Raw genomic sequence first — 27,439 nt, 5'->3', positions numbered from 1 at the left:
TACTTTCACTGCCATTGAGCAGGTCGGAGAAGTGTTCCCTCCATAATCCCAGTGTGCTCAGGACATCCGTTACCAGATTACCTCCTCGGTCCCTACATGATAATGCTCCGGTCTTGAAACCTTCTGTAAATCGCCTCATCTTTTCATAAAATTTTCGAGCATTACCCATGTCGGCCAGCTTTTCAAGCTTTTCATACTCACGCATTTCGGCCTCTTTCTTTTTACGTCTGCAAATGCGTCTCGCTTCCCTCTTCAGTTCTCGATATCTATCCCACCCCGAACGTGTTGTGGTCGATCGCAACGTTGCGAGGTAGGCAGTCTGTTTTCTCTCCACTGCGGAACGACAATTCTCATCGTACCAAGTGGTTTTTTGGCGTTGCCGGAGACCAATTGTTTCGGCTGCAGCGGTACGCAGTGAGTTTGAGATGCCGTTCCACAGCTCCCTTATATCGAGATGCTGATGAGTGCTCTCAGAGAGCAGGAGTGCAAGTCGAATAGAAAATCGTTCGGCTGTCGGTTGTGATTGCAGCTTTTCGACGTCGAACCTTCCTTGTGTTTGTTGACGGGCGTTCTTTGCTGCACAGAGGCGAGTGCGTATCTTTGCTGCTACTAGATAATGGTCCGAGTCAATGTTTGGTCCTCGGAGCGTACGCACGTCTAAAACACTGGAGACATGTCTTCCGGCTATCACAACGTGATCGATTTGATTGCGCGTGTTTCGATCAGGGGACAGCCACGTTGCTTGATGAATTTTCTTCCGACCATATTCTGCAAAGAAGCTGATGCATGCACCTTATCAGTTCTTCGCCGCCGTATTTGAATAGTTCTGCCGGTAATCTATCGGCCCCCGCTGCTTTGTTGTTCTTCAAGCGGGTAATTGCTATTCGAATTTCTTCATGGTCGGGTAATGGAACATCTGTTCCATCGTCATCGATTGGGGGATCGGGTTCGCCATCTCCTGGTGTTGTACTTTCACTGCCATTCAGCAGGTCGGAGAAGTGTTCCCTCCATAATCCCAGTATGCCCTGGACATCGGTTACCAGATTACCACCTTGGTCTCTACATGAGGATGCTCCGGTCTTGAAACCTTCGTTAAGTCGCTTCATTTTTTCATAAAATTTTCGAGCATTCCCTCTGTCTGCCAGCTTCTCAAGCTCTTCGTACTCACGCATTTCGGCCTCTTTCTTTTTTTGTCTGCAAATGCGTCTCGCTTCCCTCTTCAGCTCTCGGTATCTATCCCATCCCGCACGTGTTGTGGTCGTTTGCAATGTTGCGAGGTAGGCAGTCTGTTTTCTCTCCGCTGCAAGACGGCACTCCTCATCGTACCAGCTTGTTTTTTGTCGTTGCCGAAAACCAATTGTTTCGGCTGCAGCGGTACGCAGTGAGTTTGAGATGCCGTTCCACAGTTCCCTTATACCGAGATGCTGATGAGTGCTCTCAGAGAGCAGGAGTGCAAGTCGAGTAGAGTATTTCGTGGCTGTCTGTTGCGATTGCAGCTTTTCGACGTAGAACCTTCCTTGTGTTTGTTGACGGGCATTCTTTGCTGCACAGAGGCGGGTGCGTATCTTCGCTGCGACCAGATAATGGTCGGAGTCTATATTTGGTCTAAAACACAGGAGACATGTCTTCCGTCTATCACAACGTGATCGATTTGGTTCCGCGTGTTTCGATCAGGAGACAGCCAAGTAGCTTGATGTATTTTCTTATGCTGGAATCTGGTACTACAGACAACCATATTTCGGGCCCCAGCGAAGTCGATCAGCCTCAGGCCGTTTGGTGATGTTTCGTCATGGAGGCTGAATTTTCCGACTGTTGTGCCAAAGACATCTTCTTTACCCACCCTGGCGTTAAAATCGCCAAGCACGATTTTGACATCGTGGCGGGGGCAGCGCTCATAGGTGTGTTCTAGGCGCTCATAGAAAGCATCTTTGGTCACATCGTCCTTCTCTTCCGTTGGGGCGTGGGCGCAAATCAGCGATATGTTGAAGAACCTCGCTTTGATGCGGATTGTGGCTAGACGTTCATCCACCGGAGTGAATGCCAGGACTCGACGACGGAGTCTCTCTCCCACCACGAATCCCACACCGAATTTGCGCTCCTTTATATGGCCGCTGTAGTAGATGTCACAAGGACCCACCTTCGTCCGTCCTTGTCCCGTCCATCGCATTTCTTGGATTGCGGTGATGTCAGCCTTTACTCTTACGAGGACATCAACCAGCTGGGCAGAGGCACCTTCCCAATTAAGAGGTTGGACATTCCAGGTGCATGCCCTCAAATCATGATCCTTAGTACGTTTGCAGGGGTCGTCATCAAAAGGGGGGTTTCTCATCCGAGGCTCGGTGTTGGTTTTCATTGGGGAGATTTTTTTTATGTGGTGGGTCCCAAGCCCTACGCACAACCGCAGAAGCGGGCTTCGCCTTCTCACTTTAGCTCGCCTCCAAACGGATGTCTGTTAGCTACCCAGGGGATACTTGGTCTAAAACCGGAAGTCGTGAGCTGCTTGAGTCATATGCAAAAGAATCGTTCCTGGCCACTCCCAAGTGAATGGCAGTCAGAAACTTTCCTCACTTGCGTGAACTTCTACATATGACCCCATCCCCTTAATCTTAATTATACTCTCGCAACAAAAGTTGCTAAAGAGTGTATTATAGTTTTGTTCACATAACGGTTGTTTGTAACACCCAAAACTAAACGAGTTAGATATAGGGTTATATATACCAAAGTGATCAGGGTGAAGAGTGGAGTTCAAATCCGAATGTCTGTCTGTCCGTCCGTCCGTCTGTGCATGCTGCAACTTGAGTAAAAATTAAGATATCTTGACACACTTATTTCTTGGCACCATAGGAAGGTTGCTTTCGAAAATGAGCAAAATCGGACTACTGCCACGCCCACAAAATGGCGAAAACCGAAAACACATAAAGCGCCATAACTAATCCATAAATAAAGCTATGGAAATAAAATTTGGTATGAAGAATCGCACTATGAAGGGACATATTTGGATGTAATTTTTTGGGGAAGTGGGCGTGGCCCCCTACTAAGTTTTTTGTACATATCTCGCAAACCAATAGAGCTATATAAACCAAACTTTCTGCAGTCTTTTTTTTTTAGCCACTTCCTAATACAGTCCAAAAATGAAAGAAATTGGATCATAACCACGCCCACCTCCCTGGAAAATTACTAAAAGTGGGTTAACTCACTAACGAAAAACGTCAGAAACACTAAATTTCACATAAGAAATGGCAGATGAAAGCTGCACTCAGATTTTTTAAAATGGAAAATGGGAGTGGCGTCGCCCACTTATGGGTCAAAATCCATATCTCAGGAACGACTCGACCGATTTCAATGAAACTTGGTTTGTAATAGTTTCCTTCCATCCCAATGATATGTTGTGAAAATAGGCCAAATCGCTTCACAACCACGCCTACTTCCTATATACCAGAACTTTGAAGACAATCTGAATCGTTTACTTTACAATATATAAAGTAAGCACTAGTGAAAATATCGGTGCAGAACTTTGCACAAATACTATGTTAATAGTGTGACAGCCCCATTCTAAAAATCGCCGAAATCGGACCATAGGTTTTTAAGGCCCCATATATCGTACACGAGGACCTCGGTGCTTCTAACCTAATATTAGGATTTCCAACTTTCAATGAACTTTATACAATATATATGACGAATATGTGGGTCAAATTGTGTATTATATAATATAAATAAAGTTAAATAAATAAATTGCGAGAGTTTAAAATGTTCGGTTACACCCGAACTTAGCCCTTCCTTACTTGTTTTATCTTAGATTTAAATCAACTTTTTTTACTACGGTATATGTGCGTTATATTACACTTAAAAAAACATGGATGCCAAAATGTACGTGGAAATAATTGACCCGACTATGCTACCATGTGCTGAATCGAAAATCTCAAAGGTTAATTGGTTTTTGAAGTAAAATGCTCAATACTGCTATTATTAATCGCAGCTGAAATTATTGTTTCCACACTTTTTTATTAATAAAAAAATGTATGTTATTTTGTAAGGAAACCATATTTCTTGCAAGCTTGAATATGGGCAAATAATATAAAATAGCAATGAACTATATCAAAAATTAATTACATTATTATTTTTTATTGAATAAATTTTTGGTTATACCGCTGCTATTATTTCGAACACAGTGGTATGTATGTATGTGTGTATTGGGAATAAAAAAACTTCACTTCGTTCATTTATAACATACTTTGAAATTATAAAAATAAAAATTGTGGAATTTTCCAACAATAGTATTATAGTTTTATATTCACTCACACTTAATACTAACCCTGAATAAATAAATATAATCTATAATTGTTAAATGTTAAAACTAAGGTATATGACTATAAATACATCATTAATTCCATTTTAATGTTTAGAAGATAGTTTTAACTTAACTTGTTTGGCTCAACGATATCTTTACTTTACAATCATAAATAATATAATTATTAGATTCTTCTCATAATTTTTCTAAAAAAAATGTTTAAAAAGCCTAAATTTTTCTTAATTTATGAATAACATGTTTTTAATTCAAAAAGGAACAAACCGCATGTCGTGAAAATATTTTTTTAACAATAAATATTTTAGTATGCACCCTGTGTCAATACTTTAGCAGCTCAAAGTATGCAAGAAAAATCAGAGAACGCATATGAAAAATAATTTACGTTATTTGGCTATATATGAAGATTACGAACTAAAAGCAGTTAAATATATAATTTTTTTGTCATTAAAAGCATAAGAGATTATTTAACTTCCCATTTATTATATTGTTTCTTAATATTTCTTTTAGCAATTGAATGTGTGTGCTTCTAGCTTCAATAATAGCAAATACAACAATTGAAATAATAAATAATTACTTATAATTTTATAATTGTTCTAAGTACGATAAGTGAATTCGCCGTGCTAGTTGGTCGTATAGAACACAACTTCACCGGGTGGCAACAACCGGGTGACACAAAATCAGTATTCTCAATAACTTTGTTCTAAACGCATTGAAAGAAAATTTGATAAAGTCTAAATGAGTTCACTTGAACGAATGCTTGATTTGCATTCTGTAAACAATATTATAAAAATATACAATCCATTGTAATACTTAAAATACATTTCAGAACACAGCTCTGTGCGCATACTGACAATAATGTGCTGAGATTTGGCAGCACTGTTTCTCATATATGTTCTGGATTGTATGTCTACCACCCGCCACCACCCTGCTTTATCTTAAGTGCACAAACAACAATAACAACAACAACACTGTTTGTAATACAGCCCCAATCGCCCATCTCGCTGTGGCGTATTTTTGTGGGGTTCGTATTGTCGTGTCGTCGGATAATTTTCTGAACATAGTTTTTCATCTGCTCGGAAATGTTGATTTTTCTAATGGAAAAAGTAGAAATAATTTGCTATTTGTGCCAAAGTTACTCAATATACTGAATACAATGTGAAGGAAATGCAGTGCAGTTACTTGAAATGTAATATAATGAATAAACCTACGAAATATTGTCAACAAAATTACACGCAGGTGCGTATATTGCACGCAGACGTGATAGACGTTTCGATTTTCCCCACTGAGTTTGCTCTGCTCCCAAGGAAAAAGGGAGCAAAAATACACTTATGTATATACAAATAGTATATACATATATATATAAAATAATATGTTTAAAAAAATGTTGTTAGTGATAAATAGAAGCAAACAATTATACAGATATGTAGTTTTGGTGTTTGGTGTTTAGTTTTCTAGTTTTCTGAACGATTGCTGGGTATGAATTGTCAGGGATGCTTGAGCATACAGTCCGACAGTCTTCATCCAAAGCAAAAACGGAGCGCGGTGCGGTAGTATATTTTTCTGGTTAGATAACCGATTGCACTTGTTGTGTATTCCATTTTTGTTATGCTTAGTGGACGCTGGCTTCGAAAACATTTGTTGTTGGTTGCACAAAAATTTTAACAATTTACACCGTGTCAGCTTTTATTATCGTACATTTAAGTATATTTAGTGTTCGTTGCTATTGTTGTGACTGTTATGCTAAGACTGTCATAGAGTGCTAACCGCGTTGCTCTGGGTGCGCTGTGTTTGGTGTTTGGTCCGGCGCGGCACCGCTTGGTGCTTCTGCGAATGTCCGGAATTCATGCATGCTCAATGGAGACACACAATTAATCACATATTTACATACATATATACTTATTTGTATGTATGTATGTACATATTATCTGCTATTATAAAATTGTGATCGTTGTAATTATGCATAATTCAATTTTAAATATTAAACATATTTTCAACACGAGTTAAAAATTTAGTTAAACTTAATTTTTTTTGTGTAGTAGTGCTAGTATATTTATATATATGTATATATGTAAATATATACATCTGCATGGGCTTATCAAGTGTGTGAAAATATATACAGTAAACGGACCTACACTTATACTAGTGAGATTAACACCCTGTACGAAAATAATAGTCGAGATGAAATAAAATGTACAAATTTATTTAGAAGCAAGAAAATGATCATATCAAAATGCATATAAATACAGCATATGTCTGTAAATATTTTAATAAAACTTATAGAATTTTTACATACACACTGTTAACAGCAGATTTTACAGATTACTGATGCTTTAGTTACAAACTTAAATAATTATTGTAGATTTCAATGAATTTTTTATTTATGTATATGGTTTAATATAAAAAGATCTTTATTTTGTGGCCTTTGTCGCTTTGTGTTGAGCTAGCAGTGAAATTACATACATACATACGTATCCAATAAAAAAAGCGATACTAATATTTTAAACCTTCACGAACTATTATTTCAGCGGCCTGCATTCTGTTTGTGTGCTGTTATTTGTTTAATCTCTCTGTAAAATTGCTTCAAGCATTAAATTAACGCAATATTTTGAACATTTGAAATTTTGAATAGCGCATGACCTACGCAAGGCATACAACTATGAGAAGATACGTATGAGTTATTCTGAAGCATTTCTTGTAAACGAAATGCATAAAATTACTCTTAAACACAACTAATTCCTGACCTTGAAAATTCGACTATGTGGGCCATGTATGTATGTATATATGTATACACATACTAATAAACATATATGAGCATTTCCGCCAGAAGGTCCACCACAGACAAAATATTAAACATTATTAGAATTACAAAGTTTTTGCAAGAGTTTGTAAACCCTTAATAGGGAATAAAGAGCAAAATCAAATGCATCATAAAGTATGCGATTGCAAATAACTGTAAGTTTTTGCTCTCTTTTTATCCTACATTCTAATGTTCCGTGCCACATCAAAAAGTAATACTTGTTAACACTGCATCGGAAATATAAGTAGGAAGTTCGCACAATTTTGGGTATAAACATTTAATTTTTATACAATTAAAATAAAAAGCCTTGTTCAAAAATGTGATTCTGGTAACAACTTAAAATAGGTCACGTGCGATATCGTAGGTGTGGAATTTAAAAATTGAAAATCATTTTTAGTCTTATAAAATTGACTTAAGTATGTAAATAGATACTTTTACACTGTTTATTTAGATATGAGAAAATTAAATTCCACTGAACTATCTATGCAAACAGATTTTGGGAAAATTATAGGCTTACAAATCAAAATAAGAGTGCTCATTTAGAAGAAAATAATTTGCTAGCTTAACTGTTCTAAGAATTTTACACAAAAAAAAGGCTTCAAAAACAAAATAGTACAACTGTGCTTAACAGCATTCCTTATTATAAAATTTAGATAAAAAAATGGTATATCCCAGTTACATTTCTTCAAAAAATAATACTATTTTCATTTCAAACTATAGAGAATTCTTGTTGTGTTTTTCGTTTGCTGTTATTTAAAAACAAATATCGTTGTTAAATAATTCCGTATTATAACAACATAATTAACATAAATATTATGATGGAAAAAAAATGTGGTAAATATTTAATTAAAAAAAAAACTATAAATAATTTTTTGGGGAAATTCATATCAGTTTTAAAGGTATCCATGCATAATGTTCTACAATCAAAAACATCTCACAATTCGCTAATATCGGCGTTTCAATTGTTGTCTTTAAAAAAAAAAGTTGTGAACTGATATTTCTTGTGACTAGTTTGGTATTTCATGCAATATTTTATGTACATATATCCAATAAGATTCTTATTACTTTATATTAAGTATTTGGATATTGGAGTACATATCTGCTTGGGTATGTTTTGTCTGTTTGGGTGTAGTTAGTTCTTTTGTGATTCTTCTATTTCCAGTTAGATTCTGTTAACAAGGGTTGCATACACACAAATAATTTTCCAGTCAGACAATGAAATACAGCTGAGAGTAAGCTACCCTTGTGACAACGCTTTCCAGCAAACAAGTTTACTTTCATATAGTAAACACGTACATACATGCATGTGTATGTCACAACTCTAGAATTAGGTACTTTGGTGTGCTTTGTGAAATGGGACGAACCTAGTTTAAATTAAAAATTATTAAAATATGTATTTTAAAATAAAATTCTAAACATTAACTAAATAAACAAATTGTAAAGTAAAAGATTTCATTACTAAAAAATTTTTCTATGGTTTAATTGGGAAATATGATTAATCTACTTTTTCGTTAATAAAACAATAATTTCGTTAGAAAATAATTTCATTAAAACTTTCATGTTTTAGAACCACCTTATCTGATTATTTATATGTATGTATGAATTCTGTATCTGAGTGCTGAAGGGTAGGTAGGCATAATCGAATGTTTACTCCCTTATCACGCGGCGGTAGCTGGTGGAAGAAAGTCGCTCTCCATCAAGTACAGTTTTCCAATTGGAAATTTCACCAGCAAGGTAACAAAAATAAGCATGTGTACGGGGAAATAATCGTTGTTTGTGCACGTATACATATGTGTGTGTGTTCATTTAAAGGCGAAAACAACCTCAACCGCGCCACGCAAACGCACGCAGTGCTGCGCTGTGTCAGCCAAAAATTGGTGGCGGCAGGAAAACGGCGCAGTGCATAGCCAGCCAACAATAGCGCACACAAGCCGCTACCGTGTGCGTCCGCGTCCGTGGCCAAGTGAGTGCATTTGAGTCATTCACCCTGAAACCCATGCGCTGTAGAACCAACGCTGTGAGTCTTTGAGCTGCGCTGTGCCGTGCTGCGCTGCAAGTGTTCTAGATATTGATTTTTCGTTTGCGCGTGGCTAGTTTGCTTTTTCGGTGCTCATAAAAGTGAGTGAAGATACACACGCAGGCACACAAACTCATACAAATATAAAAACCTACAAATGAGCATACAAACGCGTCTAAATAAAAATCGACCATATTTCACAAAAACACACATCCCCACATAGATACACACACTATTTTGCTTTGCTGTGAGTGGGCTTGCTACTTAGCTGATTGAATTGTTTTGTAGCAGGCAATGCATTGGCGCTGTGGGAGATGCTCTCCGCATACCCCCCTCATTTCGTGCTTGTAAAAATATATGCGGAAATATCGTAAGTGATGTTTTTCTGTTTATAATCTTCAAACAAGAATAGCCTAAGGCGGTGCACATGAGCAGTGCAAGTCAACAAAAAAGCCAAAAACAATGAAACTAACGTGCTCGCCACGGCTAGATATTTTATTTAAATCGTTTCAAATATCTTAAAATAGAAAATACTCAAAATTCTTGACGTAAATTAAAGAAATGGCAATTTACCAAAATGAAAGATTCGGTTAGCTATATTTGCTGAGTATGCGGCGCAGACAGTATTAATTGGCTGGAAGAGTTGCCTGCATAGCATTTGCGCAATATGCATGTTGTATCCACGGGCCATGTGCATACTTTTATCATATATGTAAATACATATTATGTACATATGTATGAAAAAAGTATGGACCTTCGTGTGTTTTCCAAGTTGCATAAGCTGATTTTGATTACTCTCCGTTATGTCTGTATATATGTATGTTTGTAGCTGCCTTTATTTGGCTCGTGTCCAGAGAATAATTGCTGCATGTGTCTCGTTCATAAAGCACTTGCAACTGCAGGTAGACACACATACATACAATTGTATGTGTGTGTTTGTACGTGTCTCTCACCTACCACCGTACAACGCGTCGCGCAAGCTTAAAGCACATGTGACACCCAGCGGGAGTGGATGGCACGGAGCGGTCAGCCGCACGAGCGCCTTAAGGGTGCAGTGCATGCGCCATTGCCTTATGTATGCTATGAGGGTTGTTAACTGGGGTGGGTGGTAGTGGAATACAAGTAGTCACCGACTCCGCTACGTCACTTCGCTTTATATCGCACAGCGTCGGCCGCAGCAGCGACACAGCAGCCGTTCTGTGAGAGCCGATGTGCGGCCGCGCTAGCAAACGACCGACTGACTTCTATGCTGACGCATGACAATATTGATTTTTCCACCTTTTCCAGTCAGTTTTGTGCGCTTGTATGCGCCGTCGCTCAGTCTGTGGGGTGGTTCGTCGTTGTGTGGAAGTCTTTGAAATTCGGTTGTCACGCCAGTGCGTTTGCGTTAAAGATTTGTGTGAAATGTTAAAACAATGGTGAAATGAGTTTGTGCGCAGTTCAAAAACGCACATTTAATTAAATTTGAAGAAAGCAATGCCACTGTTTTATATTAAATTCAATAATTTTATATAAATAATCAATGGATTGTGGCTGCCAGCGTTCGTAAAGAAAAGAAAATCGACCACTGTGTATGTGTAAATACATATATTTATAAATATATATGGTACATATGTATATGTATGTATCTTTATGGTATCTGTTTTATGAATTTTTGCTTTGTTTTATTTCAACTATTTCTCGCTGGTGTTGTAGCATAAAAACAAATAGATGTGTCGACATACCTACAACCATACTTATATACATTTATCAGCCAAATATAAAATATACATATGTTTTAATGTCATGAAGGCTTGTTAAGTTCTATGAGCCTCTACGCCAACATATGTAGGTACATATAAAAGATACATTCATACATATGTATGCTTGTATTTATGTTTGTTGTGCAAAGTGCTTCATTTGTTCTAAAATTGTTAAGTTTTTGTAATATTTATTGTTTTTGTTGCTACATTTACGTGCGCTTCACGCAAGCGCAAATGTTTATATAATGAAGTTCCTCACACTGAGCATTGACCTCATTCTCTTATCTATGATATTTGTACGTTCATATATGTATATACATTTGTTTACATATATATGCATACACTATGTTATATACATATGCCTATATGAATTCTTTTAAATGAAAACATAAGTATATAATTATAATGGAGTTGTTTCAAAATTAAACACAAGCAAAACCAAACGTTATATCATAACTGGTAAATGAGCAAAAATATGTATATATTTACATATGTATATACATATGTACATATTTATGGACATACGTATTGCAAACATGCAGCAATGAAAAAGTATTTTGAAACGTAATCAGAAATAATTGCCACAATAAATGAGATATCAGCGCATTTTCAACCTCCTTTCATTTGCGAAGCGCTCAAGCAATGGAACATACATATGCACATACATACGTGTAGTACATGCATATATTAAAATCGGTTATTTTTTCTAAACAATAATCAAATGTTTAAATTTTTAGAGAAGAGAACTTTTGACACACGAACGCAGTTTGACACAGTATAAATAATTTGTTAAAAATTTAGTTTAATCAAAATGAAGAGCTGGTCTACTCGGTGACATGAATGAATCCATAGCAAGGTCACAAAGGAATCTATGCTATTAAAGGATTCTCAACACAATTGTGAATAAGTACAGATTATTTTTAATATATAAAGTACAACCACTCTCTTTAACCGCCAAAAACTTTAAATAAGATGTCGGGTCGTGAGAGATTGTCCTCTTTTAGAAGAAATTTCATTTGAAGTTTCCCAAACTATCAGCCAAATTTGATACTACAACATTGTCCGTATGGCACCTAATTACCTAAATTGGATCACTGTAATTGGATTGAAGATTTTGTACACCGACAAATTTACCCAAAGCAATTTTATACACCTTTAGGCAGTTTCCATACAATAACAATAACACCATCTAAGAATAAGAAGAATTTTATATAAAGATAATATAAATAATCCATCAAAGGAGAGTGATATCGGACCATATCATTCCCTAGTCCGTATTTGACGATATCTGATTTCCCTTAGTTTGATTGACTTGATATTACACAATATGAGCTTAATTCCTAACACGATTTTATATATCTTTTATAGACTTCTTGATTCGTTATTAATATTTTCATTTATTTCAGATTCAGTTCGTCCTTGAAGAACTAATTTAAACTAACGTCACCATACTGCGGGTATGACGTATTTGCAAATGCCACTCCACGTGTAGTCACTCAGTGAAACAGTGGAAACCTAAACCAAAGAAAGGGCCAGGAGCCCATTAAATAAAATAGCTGTAAATTAAGTATATAGAATAAGAATTGTAAAGTAATCGAGTAACTGATTAATTAAGAAAGCGAAAGAGCGAAAGCTAAAATGAATGTGACCTCCGTTTCAACCGGCACCAGCACGGGCACCATCAATGCTACCCAACAGACGACCAAAACATATAAAATCGAAATGCTGGATGATGGCCAACTGAGCATGGCATCAGACGATGACGACGATGATTTGATAAACAGCGATGATAGTATTTACGATGACGCTGATCTGGCACATATAACTGTGCAAGATGATGTGGCCAATCAATTGGCCGCAGCCGGTCCGGTGGGAGTGGCAGCTGCAGCGGCTATTGCATCGTCGAAGAAACGAAAACGCGCACACTCGTTCGAGACGAATCCGTCGGTCCGTAAACGACAACAAAACCGTTTATTGCGAAAACTGCGTGGTATAATTTACGAGTTTACCGGACGGGTGGGCAAACAGGCCGTGGTGCTGGTGGCTACACCCGGTAAACCGAACACAAGCTACAAAGTATTTGGTGCCAAACCGCTGGAGGATGTGGTGCGCAATCTAAAGAACATTGTAATGGATGAGTTGGAAAATGCACTGGCACAGCAAGCGCCGCCACCACCGCAAGACGATCCCTCGCTCTTTGAGCTACCACCCTTAATTATTGATGGCATACCAACGCCAGTAGAGAAAATGACACAGGCTCAGTTGCGCGCGTTTATTCCGCTCATGCTGAAGTATTCGACTGGACGCGGTAAGCCCGGTTGGGGACGGGAATCCACACGACCGCCTTGGTGGCCCAAAGAGTTGCCTTGGGCAAATGTACGCATGGACGCGCGCTCCGAAGATGACAAGCAGAAGGTGAGAGTGCGTCATCCACCGTTAACTAACTTGACATTTTGTAAAATAATGCTCGCTTCTAACCCACAGATAAGCTGGACACATGCGCTGCGAAAAATTGTTATCAATTGTTATAAATACCATGGAAGAGAGGATCTGTTGCCAACTTTTGCTGACGATGAAGATAAGATCGAAATGCTGGATGGCGAGGAGGACGATGAAATGGATGAACATGAACCCACGACAACATCAACAACAATACAGACGGTGGCTAATGCCTCAACAAATACAACAAACGTGAGTAGTGCCATCATATTGCTGATTCGAGCTCTAAAAAATTAAAAAAATAATATTTTATGGACATTTTATGTATATAAAATTATACCTTTAAGGTGTAAACTAAGATCTAAATATACTAGATTATGTAATAGTTAATATGTTCATGTAAATTTAAAACCTAAACTTAAATTCGACTAATGTACAAACAATCAATGCCTCTATAGCAAGTAAATGTTGTAAAGATCAACAGTGCTGGCACCGTTATCTCGACGCACACGGCCAACGCGCAAGCACAAGGCAACGCTGTGCCAACAATCATCCAAAGCACCAACAACCAACACATAACAACCACCGCAACGCTTCCAGCCTCGACTAAGATCGAAATTTGCACAGCACCGGTACAAACGGCCAGTCAGGCGTCACAGGTACAACAACAGGCCAATGCTGCCGCCGCACAGAGTATTGCAAACGCGCAGGTTTGCATCGAACCGCTGACTTTGGGCGATGTTGATGTTCGTACTAACCAAGAAGTAGCAATTTCTACAAATACAATTTTTGATGTTGTGCGCCTTATTTCCACTTTATTTGATTGATTTCGATTGTGTTCATAAATATGTTTTTTTACGAATGCATTTTGTTGTTGAATTTTATACAAATTAACAATTGAAATTTTTAAGTTTGTATTTATTCTTTTGACTGCTTACTCAACCTAATTACGGTTTAATTTAATTTTCTTTGCCCTGCCTTGTTTGATAGTTTTATTATTTGCATTTTATCTATATTGAACAAAAGCAAAGTATTAGTTCGTATAATTAGAAAAAATCTTTTTTGATACTTATTTCCAGTACACCACGCATTCGGTGCTATCGAGCATACAAAATGCTGACGGTACAGTGTCTTTCATTCAGGTGGACCCGAATAACCCAATAATCACCTTACCCGATGGCACAACCGCGCAGGTACAAGGTGTAGCCACCGTAAGTGTCAATTTTTAACAGAAACTATTTTTCGAAATCTTTTTTGACGTAATTGTTGTTTTTGTAGCTGCATCAAGGCGAGGGCGGTGCTACTATACAGACTGTACAAAGTCTAGGCGATGTCAATGGTCATGAAAACATGACTGTGGACTTGACAGAGGCGACTGTGGCGCAAGATGGTCAGATTTATATAACAGCTGAAGATGGTCAAGGTGAGCAACGAATTGAAGACTGATACTGAAAATATCTTACGTCCATATATGCTATTCTATTGCTTCAAAGTGCAATTATTCAAACGCTAAACACTTTTGTAGGTTACCCAGTTTCGGTGAGCAACATGATAACAGTGCCAGTCTCCGCGTCTATGTACCAATCCATGATGGCCAACATACAGCAGATCCACACGAACGGTGACGGCACAGTGTGCATCACACCGATGCAGGTAGATTCTCATGCCAATAGTAGTAATAGTAGAAGCAACAACCACAACAGCAACAACATTACCAACAATAGTAGAAACCAATTTCAATGTTATACCTTAACAGCAGCACCGGGTGGGCTGGGCGCACGCCTCATTGCGACTGCGCCAAATGCAGCCTTGCCTTCGACAGCCAATCAAAGCCAAACAAATTTAGCTAATAACAATGCTACGAATTGCCAAATATTTAATCAGTGTAATTTAAGTAATAATACATCTAGTCAAATTAGCCGCGCCGACCACAGCCAGCACCAACCACAAAGGCAACAACAATTGCAAGCCATTCCCGGAGCAGCGAAAATCTACATTAACACCGCCAGCTTCGCAACTATAAACAACAACAACTCTTTAAACACGAATAACAACAATAAATACGGGAATTTAGCCACAGCTGCTGCGGTAGTGCCGCTGTCATTGCCAATTATGGTGGCCACGGCCGGTGTGCCTGCAGCCACAAGCAGTGCAAATAGCAACGGTACGGACGGTGCCGAAGTGGCTGCTGGTGGGAGTGGTGCGCATGCGAATTCCACAAGAGCGATGGGCAAAAAGAGCGCACAGAAACGGCGTAAACAAACTTTTGCCAAGGCGCCACCTGTTAAACTCGAGCGGTGTGCAGCCGACACACTGCTACAGAGCAGTATAAATTTTATCGAGGATGTCGTGGATGGTCAAACGACAAACGGTGCGCGCGATAATGACAATGGCATCAATGGTGAAGGCGTTGGTGGTGCTGGTGATGGTAGAGGCTCAGAGGCAAATATGAATATATTAGGAGTAGTACCAGGGAAAATTATAAAAACTGAAAACTTAGAAAACTAATGTAATACAAATGCGTAGGATGGAAAGGAGCGCGTAAACATACATACATACGTGCATACTATGTATGTATGTGTGCATATCTCGTTGATTTAAAACTTAGCCAAAGTAATCCACAATTTACAATTTCACAACGGTGTTTTTGTTTCTAGTCAACATACATACATACATAATTAACAAATCGCAAACGCTGAGTAGAAGCACATGCAAATCAATTTGTGTATGAGGGAGTTGTAAACTCCTTCAATACTACCAAATAATTTATGGTGGTTGTGTAGTTATTCCAAAAAGTGCCTTTAAAGATTTGAACGTAGTGAGTTTTGCGCTTTGCAAATAAAGCTTTACTTGAAATCATAAATGAAAACTCTAGAATCGCCTTTAATTCGTTTCTAATTTGTGTAAAATGTTTGTGAAACATACTTGCCATTGTTGTTTAATTTTATTTGTTAGTTATATTTTTATTTGCTGCATAGTTTAATTTACATTTATTATTTGTATACATTTATACAGTCACATTGCAAAATTGATATTTTATCGATGAGTTTACACTTTTTATTAGCTTTATGACTATGCAAATACATTTATGACAGTTTAAGCGTTTTTTTAATATATTTAACCTTTAATTTGTAATTTATAACCAAAGTTGATGTAACGAACCCACATTGAAATATGTAATTAGAAATGTTCCTAGCTTAAATACAAATGTACTAATTTTACATTTAAATTACGAATTGATCGTCAATGAGCCCACTTGCTAATGCGAAACAAAACCAAATATAAAATGTTAGTTGATTGTTGTATTCTACAAACATATATACATAAATATATGTTTAAATATATATAGAGATACTGTATTTTAAATGTTTTAGCGCATCTCATATATTATATAATATTAGGAAAAACTAGGCCGTTTAGATTGACAACAATTTCAAATAGGCAGTGATGTTTTCGAATTATATAATTAAACAACTTGAAAATGTTTACACTAAAAATATATATTGTATTTACAAAATCAGTTGATCATTGTAAACGGCCTAGTTTAAGTGCAATTGTATATAATAATATTTATTTTGTTGTTGTCAAGTGCGACTCTAAATCTCTAAATCTATGTACGATGCGAGCACACACAATGACACACAGTTCTTTAGCATAGCAAATTTGTGAAAATTTTTATTTAATTTACTTAAATTAATTATAATGCAATTATTGTTTTGTTTTGCGTAAACATTTGAAATTTGTTTGCCAAGTAGCTATAAATACTTTCGGTTTGAAAATTTACATATTCATATATTTTGTTATTTATATTTAGTTCGTTTTCTTCGTAATTTATTGTAGCGTTATGATTTTTTTCTTCATGATTTTTGTAAATATATAGTTAATACCAATATATTTGATTTGAAATGCAAATAATGGCACTTATTTTCTTATTTAATTACTATTTTGTGGCAGAACAACGTAAGTTTTTGTTTTTTTAAGGCTTGAATTATTTATTTAAATTTTTTGTTTATTTCAGTCCGTAGCATTTACAGTTTCACAACCACATAAATTGAAAACCGAAATTGTATGTATTAATTATTATCTGATATGGCAACCCTGTTACACTCTATATTATGCGTTGATATAAGTATATTAATGTTGTAAATAAATTTTCGTTTTGTTTTCTAGGTGGAAAATGGCGAACAATTGGAGACTATAACTATGTCCCCCGGGATGCAGCAGATGTTGATACAGGGTGCGCCCGGTACTGAGCCACAAGTGCTGCAAGTTGTCAGCCTCAAGGACGCAACGCTGCTCAGCAAAGCAATGGAAGCCATCACCGGCGGCAATGTCAAGGCTGAGGACACAATAATAATGGAACAATAAGCGATATACAAGCAAACATGCTGATGGAAGAAGAATTTCAATTTTTTCTTTAAACTATGTTTTACTACATATTTTTATTTGTATATGTAGCAGGTATTTATAGTTATTTTATTTAATTAATATATTTTCGAGGTGTTTCTTTTAAGTTATACTTGATATATGCATATGAATAAGAGAATGTACCTGAGAGGTAGTATTAAAATATTTATACACAACACAATATTTTGTTAATATTTTATGAATGTATATGCTTTAAGACACAAAAAATGTTGTAACATTGCAAAAACACCATAGCTAAACCTGTACGATTATATTTTTAATGCTTTATTTCATTTTTGTGATATTGGAATGCTCATTATGTTTACAAACCTGCGCTTAATATATCCACGTACTGTTGTCTTTTTAATTTTCTATATAATTTAAATAAATTTTATAATTAATTTGTACATTTTATAGTACCAAAAAAGTAATTATTGATATTTGAAAACTTGTAGCACAAAGCAGTTCCGTGTGTTATACTCTAAAAACTACTCAAATATTCCATTACACTTCATATACATATGTACAAAACACACACACAGTAACACAAATACACATAAACAAATATATACAAATAAGTATGTAGACAGGTACGAGTACATAAATACAATTTAAAAGTTTATGAAACTTGTTTCACAACATCAACTTACTCCAGCCGCATTAAATAATATATTCAATCATATTTATTTTGCAATATTTATTTAAAAAATTAATAATTGAAATCTTTATGATATTCCTAGTAAATAAGCTCTCTTGTAAATAACTTCCTAATATACTTCAAAACTGTATGTATTAAGTGGAAAACAAAATATATTTAATATATAGTATATACAAATATACCGCTTTGGTGTGTAAATAACGTCAGAAACATTTGAAAACTGTTTGTTTAGTTTAAAAAAATTGTGCAAAATTCTATGAACCATTCTAGTCAACAATTTATCAATTGTAAATTTAAAATTTCATATTTTTTCCTTATTGAATTGCAATTTAGTGGTAAATAATTAAGCAAAAAACTAACATGCATATGTAATCGGAACTAGTCATTTTATTATAGTTATTATTGTGAAACGATTAATCAAATATGTACGTGTGCAACTAATATAAAATTCTCTCAGCAGAATCAATAAAAATGATTATATTCATTAAGCTTAGTATGTTAGTAGCATAGTTTATGCAGCTAATGTGAATAAAAAGAGATAATTTTTATAAAAATAATTCAAATAAAATATACAAACTCCAAATAACTTCCGACACTTGTTCCACTTATTAATGGCACACAGCAAGCGTTTTAAAGCGTTTAGACTTTATTTGAAACTGCTCAGCAAAGTGAATATAGAGTAAGATGACTTCACGACCTGAAACAATAATATATACAATTGGTATAAAATTTTATGGTAAAAAAATGAAAATATTTCACTAAACGAATCCGATTGACAATAAGTAACGAAAAACTACTGTTAATACCATACAATGGAAGGGAATTTGTACAACATCCGTTAAATAAGTTGATGCTGAAACATATAATACGAGCTGCAGAGCTAAATAGAGAAGGTGCAATATTCTATCAGAGTGTGCAGCTGCTGCCGTACCCCGAATGTATTGATATCGTTGGAAGCAACAACCCAGCTTTTGAACATTGGCAACGGCGAATGCAGCAGATAATGGAACGATGACCAGTATGAGCTATTCGACGACAAGGACATAGTTCAGCGAACAAGAAGACAGCTGCTACACTGATGGAAGTCGAGAAAGAGGAAGACTCCGTTGAAAAGATCAGGTGATGAAGGGCCTGGCTGCACTTGGTATCACCAATTAGTGCCAAACAGCGAGAAGGAGAAACTAATGGCTTGCTGTTGTTAAAGCGGAGCCTACGCCAGTAAAGTAAAGTTTCTCAGTTTCCTGTTTTTCACATGTCTGTATACTATATGTACCAAGGTATGATGGTAATAGATAATATACCATAAATGGCCACTGGCGACTGAGTTTCATGCCGTATTTGCAGATATCCATTCGTAATGTATTTTTTATTATGTATTTTTTTGTGTGTACACTTTTACAAATATTTTAAAAACAATGGTTGTTGTAACCAAAACAAACAGTTTTAAAACCTGATTGAACTGAGGAAATGTTCCGAGGGAGTAACGCGAACATAGTGAATTGATAGGATCTACTAGTCTCTTAAAGTGAACGACTACTTTCTCGAACTTTCCTTCTTCTTCTTTGCGAGGAGCCCGGCACTCGCACCCGCTAAATCTACTGCAAACCTTTTTACCAATTACCACGAAAATCACTAAAGTACATATCCGCAACAAGATCCTCAAGTTGCTAGCCGGTAGCACTTGGGGAAAGGACAAAGAAACGTTGCTGACCACTTACAAGGCTATCAAGAGGTCATTCCTACAATACGTCGACGAACTAGCACAATACACCGACCAGACTGCGGTCGCAGGCAGTTACAGACACGCTATAAACGCCATTCACAGTGGAGCTATTAACACCTTCCTTGCCTCCTTTCCAGTAAATGACGTCCTTGGAACCAAATCACTTCAATCGCAATTGGGGCATTAATGTTTTTAAATAAATTTTCGCTTACATACCCGTTGTAAAACGGTAACAGTGCCCTAAAATGTGGCGTTTGGTTGAGTGAAAAAGAATTAACACTTTTACTGTAATTTTGTGTTCTGTCGAATTAGTTGCATTTGGGGCGTGCTGCTGCTTGGTTAAATAATTAAAGATACAATTTTTTTGTTGAATACTTAGTATTTGGTCCTGAAATCTATCAACAAAATTATGTAAATAATACGTGTAAATCTTCAAATAAATACAACAAAACTATTAGATATGGGCCGTAAAAAGCGTTGACCTCCAGAACGGCGGAAACTTTTTATATACTAGTACGTTAAGGATTCGTAAAGCGACTTTACCTGTTTTCTCAGCTAAACTGTAGCATATTCTAGATTATACGTTTACACAATTTTGTAAAATGTCTTATATATAATATGTAGTAAACGGAATATACTGTATAAAGCCAAGCCGACCTTTTGAAAATCTTTATATTAGGTACATATATGGCGGCAAGGGGAAGTATTTACCCGTGTTTATCAACTTTTAACAGGTGGTGCACAAAACCGTTATACGTTGTGCACATATCTTAATATAACTTAAGATTTTCGATTTTAATATTAGGCTCTATTAATTAATAGATATTTGTATATACAAGTTTATAAATATATGTATGTATTTTATATGCATGCTGCACCTTCGAAATATTGATGTTATTAACTTACCATTACAAATGTAGGCAATCTTACTGGTATCCAATTGCCCGCCATTAAGACATTCACACGCTGCGAGCGAAGAAGAAAAAAGCACAATGCCTTTTTAAATTCACTGCTTTGAACAGTCCAGTTACAGTTGTAAATGGCTTTTGAAAGCTGCTCGCACTCCTGACAGAACATATCGCCATAATAGCAGAGGATTAGTGTTTCCATTGTCACCGACACGAAGAAAACAGCCATGTTCAACATAATAGAAATATTAAAGCCGACATAGAGCATATAAACCCCTATGGTGCACTGGGCCACGCCAGTACAAACGAACTGAGCCATGGCTGTACCGGAGATGGGCTTTTGTATTGTTGAAAATAATCTGAAAAGGCAAAATACATAAGCTATGACAACAACACATAAGAGAAGTAAAATGCGAACTCGATGATCGTTTTGTGATCCTTGATACATGACACGAGCTCATCATAATTACGTTTCATTTCATCTTTTGTTAAGGGAATAAATTCTGAAGAATCGCAGTTGAAACTTTTACGTCCGATTGCTTCAATGCGTAGCGATAGCGCTCGTATGTGGGCCGTAAGTACGCGCATATAGGCTTGCGGATATGTGTCCACCGAGCAGGCTTGTGTGCACTGCACTAGGAACCCAATTGTTTGATAACCATACGCAATCCAAAACTTTGTGCGTGTTGCTTTATAATTGAAGGGATACCATGCGGGATACATGAGACGTGCTTCTCCAGAGAAAATTACCATTAACTGACTGGTGACGAAGGCGCTATAAAATAGTCGTAAAATTATTAGAAAACATTTCTTAGCCGAATCAATGCCATCCTGCAGAACGCCGATTTCTTCTTCGGTTTTCGCACGAGCGTCCAAGCGCTTGAGTATCGGTCTCAGTTCCAATAATTGTTGACGCACAATGAATAGCGTGAGGAACTTGATATTAAGCGTCACATCGGCCATAGCTATATAGATCACTTCACAGAAATCATTTAAGTTGTCTGCTAGCAAACTCTCCACCGTGAAACAGGTGGGGTAGTAGATCGGAAATAATAGTGTTATCACAATCATGTACAACTTATGGGGAATATACCAAATTGATTGCCTCCGTGGCCCGCGAAAGCCGCTTAAGTCCCAGACGCGCCAATGATACTTGAAGGCATCCCAGCTGTTTATTATCAAAGACATCGCAAGAGTGAATATTTTTACTCAAACTGATATTCCTGATACAGAACTTTTTATACTCACGCTTAGATGAACGAATATTGAGAATGCGAGTGTATATGTAAAGTGGATTTATAATTTTGTGACAAATATTCAGAAAATTAGCAAAGAAATTTTTATGCCATCGTTCAAGGGCATTGTAATATTCCACCCACCGCTTGTTTCAGCAAAGTAAAATGAATGTATTTGCATAAGAATGCGGTCCGATAAGAACTTAGCCTTCATATTTTTTTTTCAACTTAGTCTTCTTTGAGCTTGATACAGTCGAACAAGTGATACTCCAACTTCTTTAGCCCTACAGAAAAATGTGTTTTCTGGAGGTGTGTTGGAACCTTTTGAAATTTAGAAACAAAAAGAAGCAGCACAGAAGATACTATGTTTGAAGCTGTAACAGTTTATTGGCTAACCTATCAATTAGGGAGTGTCGATGGCGGAGTTAGGTGCCGGTTTCTTTCTCAAATAGTGCCTTGTTTTCTTCAATGCGGCATAACATCAGTCCATGTGAATTTTGCCCGTATTCATAGAGTTCTCGAGAATCTCAGAAAATTGTGTTAAGCACTTTTCAAACTGAGAGGACAGACTCCAAATTCTTTTGAGCAGGTTCACTAGGAGAAGTAAATTGTTTGAGCTTTCATTGGTTTTTGTTTGCATTTTTCTTCGGAACGGTCACGAAGTGACACAGAAACTCAGTCTCATTGCGTCTACGTAGCGCCAAAGATATATATGAAGTGGTCTCATGGTTGGTTTTGTTGTCCGGAGTGACCGACACAAGTCACTACGTCGAAACCCTTTAAACCATAGCTACGATATATTTTAATAAGTTTAGATGAGTTTGGAATATTTCGTTCTGTTCGAGTTAAATCTTGCCTTACTTACTATAAACTTTATAGTTGCTGAAAAGGACTTTAAAAACATATTTGAATTGATATAAAATGCAAAACTACTTAGACTTTAATGACGGCCATTTAAAACTTTCAAATTTCTTCATTGGTGAAAATCGAAACTAATTTATATCCAGGACCTCTCTATGTTAAGGGTTGCTAGACTTTTATTGTAAATTAACTGGATGTAAGAAAATTGAGTTTTGATGAAGATATGGATTCATCAAATATATGTATATGAATTCTTACCCGAGTGCTGCATTTGTGATAGAGCGAAACCTTGATGAAACTTAGCATTAGGCGTATATATACCAAAGTCATCAGGGTGACGAGCAGAGTTGAAATACGGATGTCTGTCTGTCCGTCCGTGCAAGCTGTAACTTGAGTAAAAATTGAAATATCTTGATGAAACTTTGTACACGTATTTATTGGTACCATAAGAAGGTTAAGTTCGAAGGTGGGCGAAATCAGACCACTGTCACGCCCATAAAATGGCGATTAAGCCATAAATTAAGCAATGAAAGTGAAATTTGGTATAAAGGATTGTTCTAGGAAAGGTCATATTTGGTTGTAATTTTTTTGGAAAAGTGGGTATGACCCCGCCCCCTACACAGTTTTTAGTACATATCTCATAAACTACTAAAGCTATATCAACGAAAATATCAGAGTTGTTTTTTTCAGGTACTTCCTTAAACAGTCCAGGAAATCGGATTATAAGTACGCCCACCTCCCATGCAAAGGTTATGTTGAAAACTACTAAAAATGATTTAATTCACCCGAAACCTAAAATTTCATTACAAAAAAGGTACTCAAATTTTTATACACATCTTTAAATGAGCGTGGCACCGCCCCCTTATGGGTCAAAAACCATTTCTCCGAAACTACTTTACCAATTTCAATGAAATTCGGTTCATAATATTTTCCTGGCATCCCAATGATATATTATGAAAATAGGCTGAATCGGTTCACAACCACGTTTAGAACAGAACTTGGAACAAATACTGTATTTATAGTGTGGCATAGCCCTTCTGAAAATCGCCGACATCGGACTATAAGTATCCCAGGCCTCACATATCGAACATGAGGGTCTCAGAGCTTTAAATAAATTTTTTACCGAAAATATAATTAAGTATCTCAGATATTTTGAAGAAATTAATAGCGAATATCTTTCCTTTAATAATATGTCTCCCTTCCAAAATTGAGTGAAATCGGCTCTTAACTTCACCTAACCCCCATATACTTAATATTAGGGTTTCCAACTTTCAATTACTAAATATATGACGAATATGTGGATCAAGTTGTGTGTTATATTAATAAAATTAAATATATAAATGGCGAGAGTATAAAATGTTCGGTTACACCCGAACTTAGCCCTTCCTTACTTGTTCAACTATATAATTGTATAACAAAACTTCGCAATTTCACAAACTTTTGCTACCAAATTACCTTACCATGTGATATCTCACATATTCACCTATATATACGATATAAAGCACATCGGAATTTTGAAAATTTTAATTTTAAGAATTTATCCTTGTTTTTACCAACGCACACTGTTATAAAGAAAATATTCCCTATGGTATATATATATATGTTTTCGTTTGCGTTTTAAAGGAGTTTTAGTAATTTTCAACATTGTCTTTGTATGGGGTGTGGGCGAGGTTATTATACCATTTAATCCATATCTACACCGTATAACGCAATAATATAAAAATATGTTTTCAGCAAGCAAAAAACCTATTTGCGGGCGGGGCCACGTCCACCTTCTTATATGTTTTTCTAAAGATGCCCTTATGTACGCAATTTTTATACTCTCGCAACAAAAGTTGCTAAAGAGAGTATTATAGATTTGTTCACATAACGGTTGTTTGTAACACCCAAAACTAATCGAGTTAGATATAGGGTTATATATACCAAAGTGATCAGGGTGAAGAGTGGAGTTCAAATCCGAATGTCTGTCTCTCCGTCCGTCCGTCCGTCTGTGCAAGCTGTAACTTGAGTAAAAATTAAGATATCTTGATGAAACTTGGCTCACTTATTTCTTGGACCAAATCGGACCACTGCCACGCCCACAAAATGGCGAAAACCGAAAACACATAAAGTGCCATAACTAAGCCATAAATAAAGCTATGGAAATAAAATTTGGTATGAAGGATCGCACTATGAAGGAGCATATTTGGATGTAATTTTTTTAGGAAAGTGGGCGTGGCCCCGCCCCCTACTAAGTTTTTTGTACATATCTCGCAAACCAATAGAGCTATATTAACCAAACTTTCTGCAGTCGTTCTTTTAGTCACTTCCTAATACAGTCTAAAAAGGAAAGAAATCGGATCATAACCACGCCCACCTCCCATACAAAAGTTAGGTTGGAAATTACTAAAAGTGGGTTAACTCACTAACGAAAAACGTCAGAAACACGTCGGCCATTTATGGGTCAAATACCATATCTCAGGAACTACTCGACCGATTTCGATGAAACTTTGTTTGTAATAGTTTCCTTACATCCCAATGATATGCTGTGAAAATAGGCCAAATCGTTTCACAAGCACGCCTACTTCCTATATACCAGAACTTTGAAGACAATCTGAATCGTTTACTTTAAAATATATAAAGTAAGTACTAGTGAAGATATCGGTGCAGAACTTTGCACAAATACTATGTTAATAGTGTGGCAGCCCATTCTAAAAATCACCGAAATCGGACCATATGCTTTTAAGGCCCCATATATCGAACACGAAGACCTCGGCGCTTCTAACCTAATATTATGGTTTCCAACTTTCAATGGACTTTATACAATATATATGACGAATATTATTCATTAAATAAAGTTATTATTCATTAAATAAAGTTACCTCTCGAAATGCATAAAACCTTGGAGTCTTATTTAAAAAATAGGAAGTTTACTGTCAAAGTAGGAGACTTCATATCAAAAGCACGACCAATAAGAGCTGGTGTACCGCAGGGCAGTGTTTTAGGACCAACTCTGTACATAATATATACAGCAGACCTTCTAACAGCTAGTAATGCTTTGACATCAACTTTTGCGGATGACACAGTTTTAGTGAGCCGAAACAAATGCCCAATTATTGCATCAAGAGTATTAAGAGCGTTTTGATTTTTGTCGAAGAATGGCTAGCTAACTGGCGTTTAAACGTGGAGAAAACACATATCGAGCAAAATAACCTGCACGAAGATAAGAGCAACAAATTTAAATTGGCTTTTAAACAAGAATTCAAAACTTCTTCTTCTTCTTGACTGGCGTAGACACCGCTTACGCGGTTATAGCCGAGTCCAAAACAGCGCGCAACGTCTCCCTCCTTCTGCCGCCGTTGTTAATGTTTAAGGGACCATAAATCTTCTCTCGAAAACTCCTAGTGCCGTCTCATCGGATGTTGACATCACGCTTCTGCACCGTAAAGTAGTACGGGAATGATGAGAGACTTGTAGAGTTTGGTTTTTGTTCGTCGAGAGAGAACTTTACTTTTCAATTGCCTACTTAGTCCATAGTAGCACCTGTTGGCAAGAGTGATTCTGTGTTGGATTTCCAGGCTGTCATTGTTATTGCTGTTAATGCTGGTTCCCAGGTAGACGAAATTATCTACAACTTCAAAGTTATGACTGTCAACAGTGGCGTGGGAGCCAAGACGCGAATGCGCTGACTGTTTGTTTGACGACAGGAGATATTTCGTCTTGTCCTCGTTCACCACCAGACCCATACGCTTCGCTTCCTTATCCAGTCTGGAAAAAGCAGAACTAACGGCGCGGGTGTTGTTTCCAATGATATCGATATCATCGGCGTACGCAGCTGTACACTCTTATAGAAGATTGTACCTTCTCTATTTAACTCTGCAGCTCATATTATTTTTTCCAGCAATAGATTGAAGAAATCACACGAGAGTGAGTCACCTTGTCTGAAACCTCGTCTGGTACCGATCCTAACGGAGCTTTTGGTGTTGCTCAACGGCAAGTATAAGTATTAGTTTTGCAGTTATACCAAATTCAGACATCGCGGCATAAAAGCAGCTCATTTTCGTGCTGTCGAAAGTAGCTTTAAAGTCGACAAAGAGATGGTGTGTGTCGATCCTATTTTCATGGGTTTTCTCCAAAATTTGGTGCATGGTGAATATCTGGTCTGTTGTTGATTTTCCAGGTCTAAAGCCACACTGTTAAGGTCCAATCAGTTTGTTGACGGTGGGATTTAGTCTTTCACACAGTGCTCTCGACAGAACCTTATACGCGATGTTGAGGAGGCTTATCCCACGGTAATTGGCGCAAATTGTGGGGTCTCCCTTTTTGTGTATTGGGCAGAATACACTGGGATTCCAATCGTCAGGCAT

At 36.8% G+C, this 27,439-nt stretch overlaps 2 protein-coding genes across 16 annotated transcripts; one reads left to right on the top strand and one right to left on the bottom strand.

Annotated features, from left to right (window-relative positions):
* The first annotated feature begins 5,253 nt into the window (after window positions 1-5,253).
* LOC105215379 (DNA-binding protein Ewg) lies at window positions 5,254-18,816 on the top strand. Of its 13 annotated transcripts, none has more exons than XM_011189260.3 (8): window positions 5,254-5,542; window positions 12,269-13,283; window positions 13,347-13,553; window positions 13,760-14,047; window positions 14,381-14,512; window positions 14,580-14,724; window positions 14,827-14,954; window positions 17,472-18,816. In XM_011189260.3, the coding sequence occupies exons 2-8, from the start codon at window positions 12,501-12,503 to the stop codon at window positions 17,667-17,669; spliced, it is 1,881 nt and encodes a 626-aa protein (XP_011187562.1). In that variant the 5' UTR covers window positions 5,254-5,542; window positions 12,269-12,500; the 3' UTR covers window positions 17,670-18,816. The 13 variants fall into 13 exon arrangements, with proteins under 13 accessions (XP_011187562.1, XP_028898164.1, XP_028898165.1 ...); XM_029042331.2 differs by having other exon boundaries at window positions 5,255-5,542; window positions 13,760-14,011; XM_029042332.2 differs by having other exon boundaries at window positions 5,257-5,542; window positions 12,269-13,277; window positions 13,760-14,011.
* On the bottom strand, window positions 16,652-25,918 carry LOC105215418 (odorant receptor 2a-like). 3 transcript variants are annotated; one of them, XM_054230702.1, is made up of 5 exons: window positions 22,246-25,918; window positions 21,416-22,165; window positions 20,996-21,356; window positions 18,944-19,063; window positions 16,652-17,640 (listed from the first exon to the last, which is right to left on the bottom strand). In XM_054230702.1, the coding sequence occupies exons 2-4, from the start codon at window positions 22,066-22,068 to the stop codon at window positions 19,013-19,015; spliced, it is 1,065 nt and encodes a 354-aa protein (XP_054086677.1). In that variant the 5' UTR covers window positions 22,069-22,165; window positions 22,246-25,918; the 3' UTR covers window positions 16,652-17,640; window positions 18,944-19,012. The 3 variants fall into 3 exon arrangements, with proteins under 3 accessions (XP_054086677.1, XP_054086676.1, XP_054086675.1); XM_054230701.1 differs by having other exon boundaries at window positions 21,416-23,283; window positions 23,352-25,918; XM_054230700.1 differs by having other exon boundaries at window positions 21,416-25,918.
* Between the last annotated feature and the right edge of the window lie 1,521 nt (window positions 25,919-27,439).

The sequence above is a fragment of the Zeugodacus cucurbitae genome, chromosome 5, assembly GCF_028554725.1.
Source record: "Zeugodacus cucurbitae isolate PBARC_wt_2022May chromosome 5, idZeuCucr1.2, whole genome shotgun sequence".
Taxonomy (NCBI): domain Eukaryota; kingdom Metazoa; phylum Arthropoda; class Insecta; order Diptera; family Tephritidae; genus Zeugodacus; species Zeugodacus cucurbitae.
The sequence above is the reverse complement of the archived record's forward strand: the minus strand, read 5'-3'. Positions and strand labels throughout refer to the sequence as shown.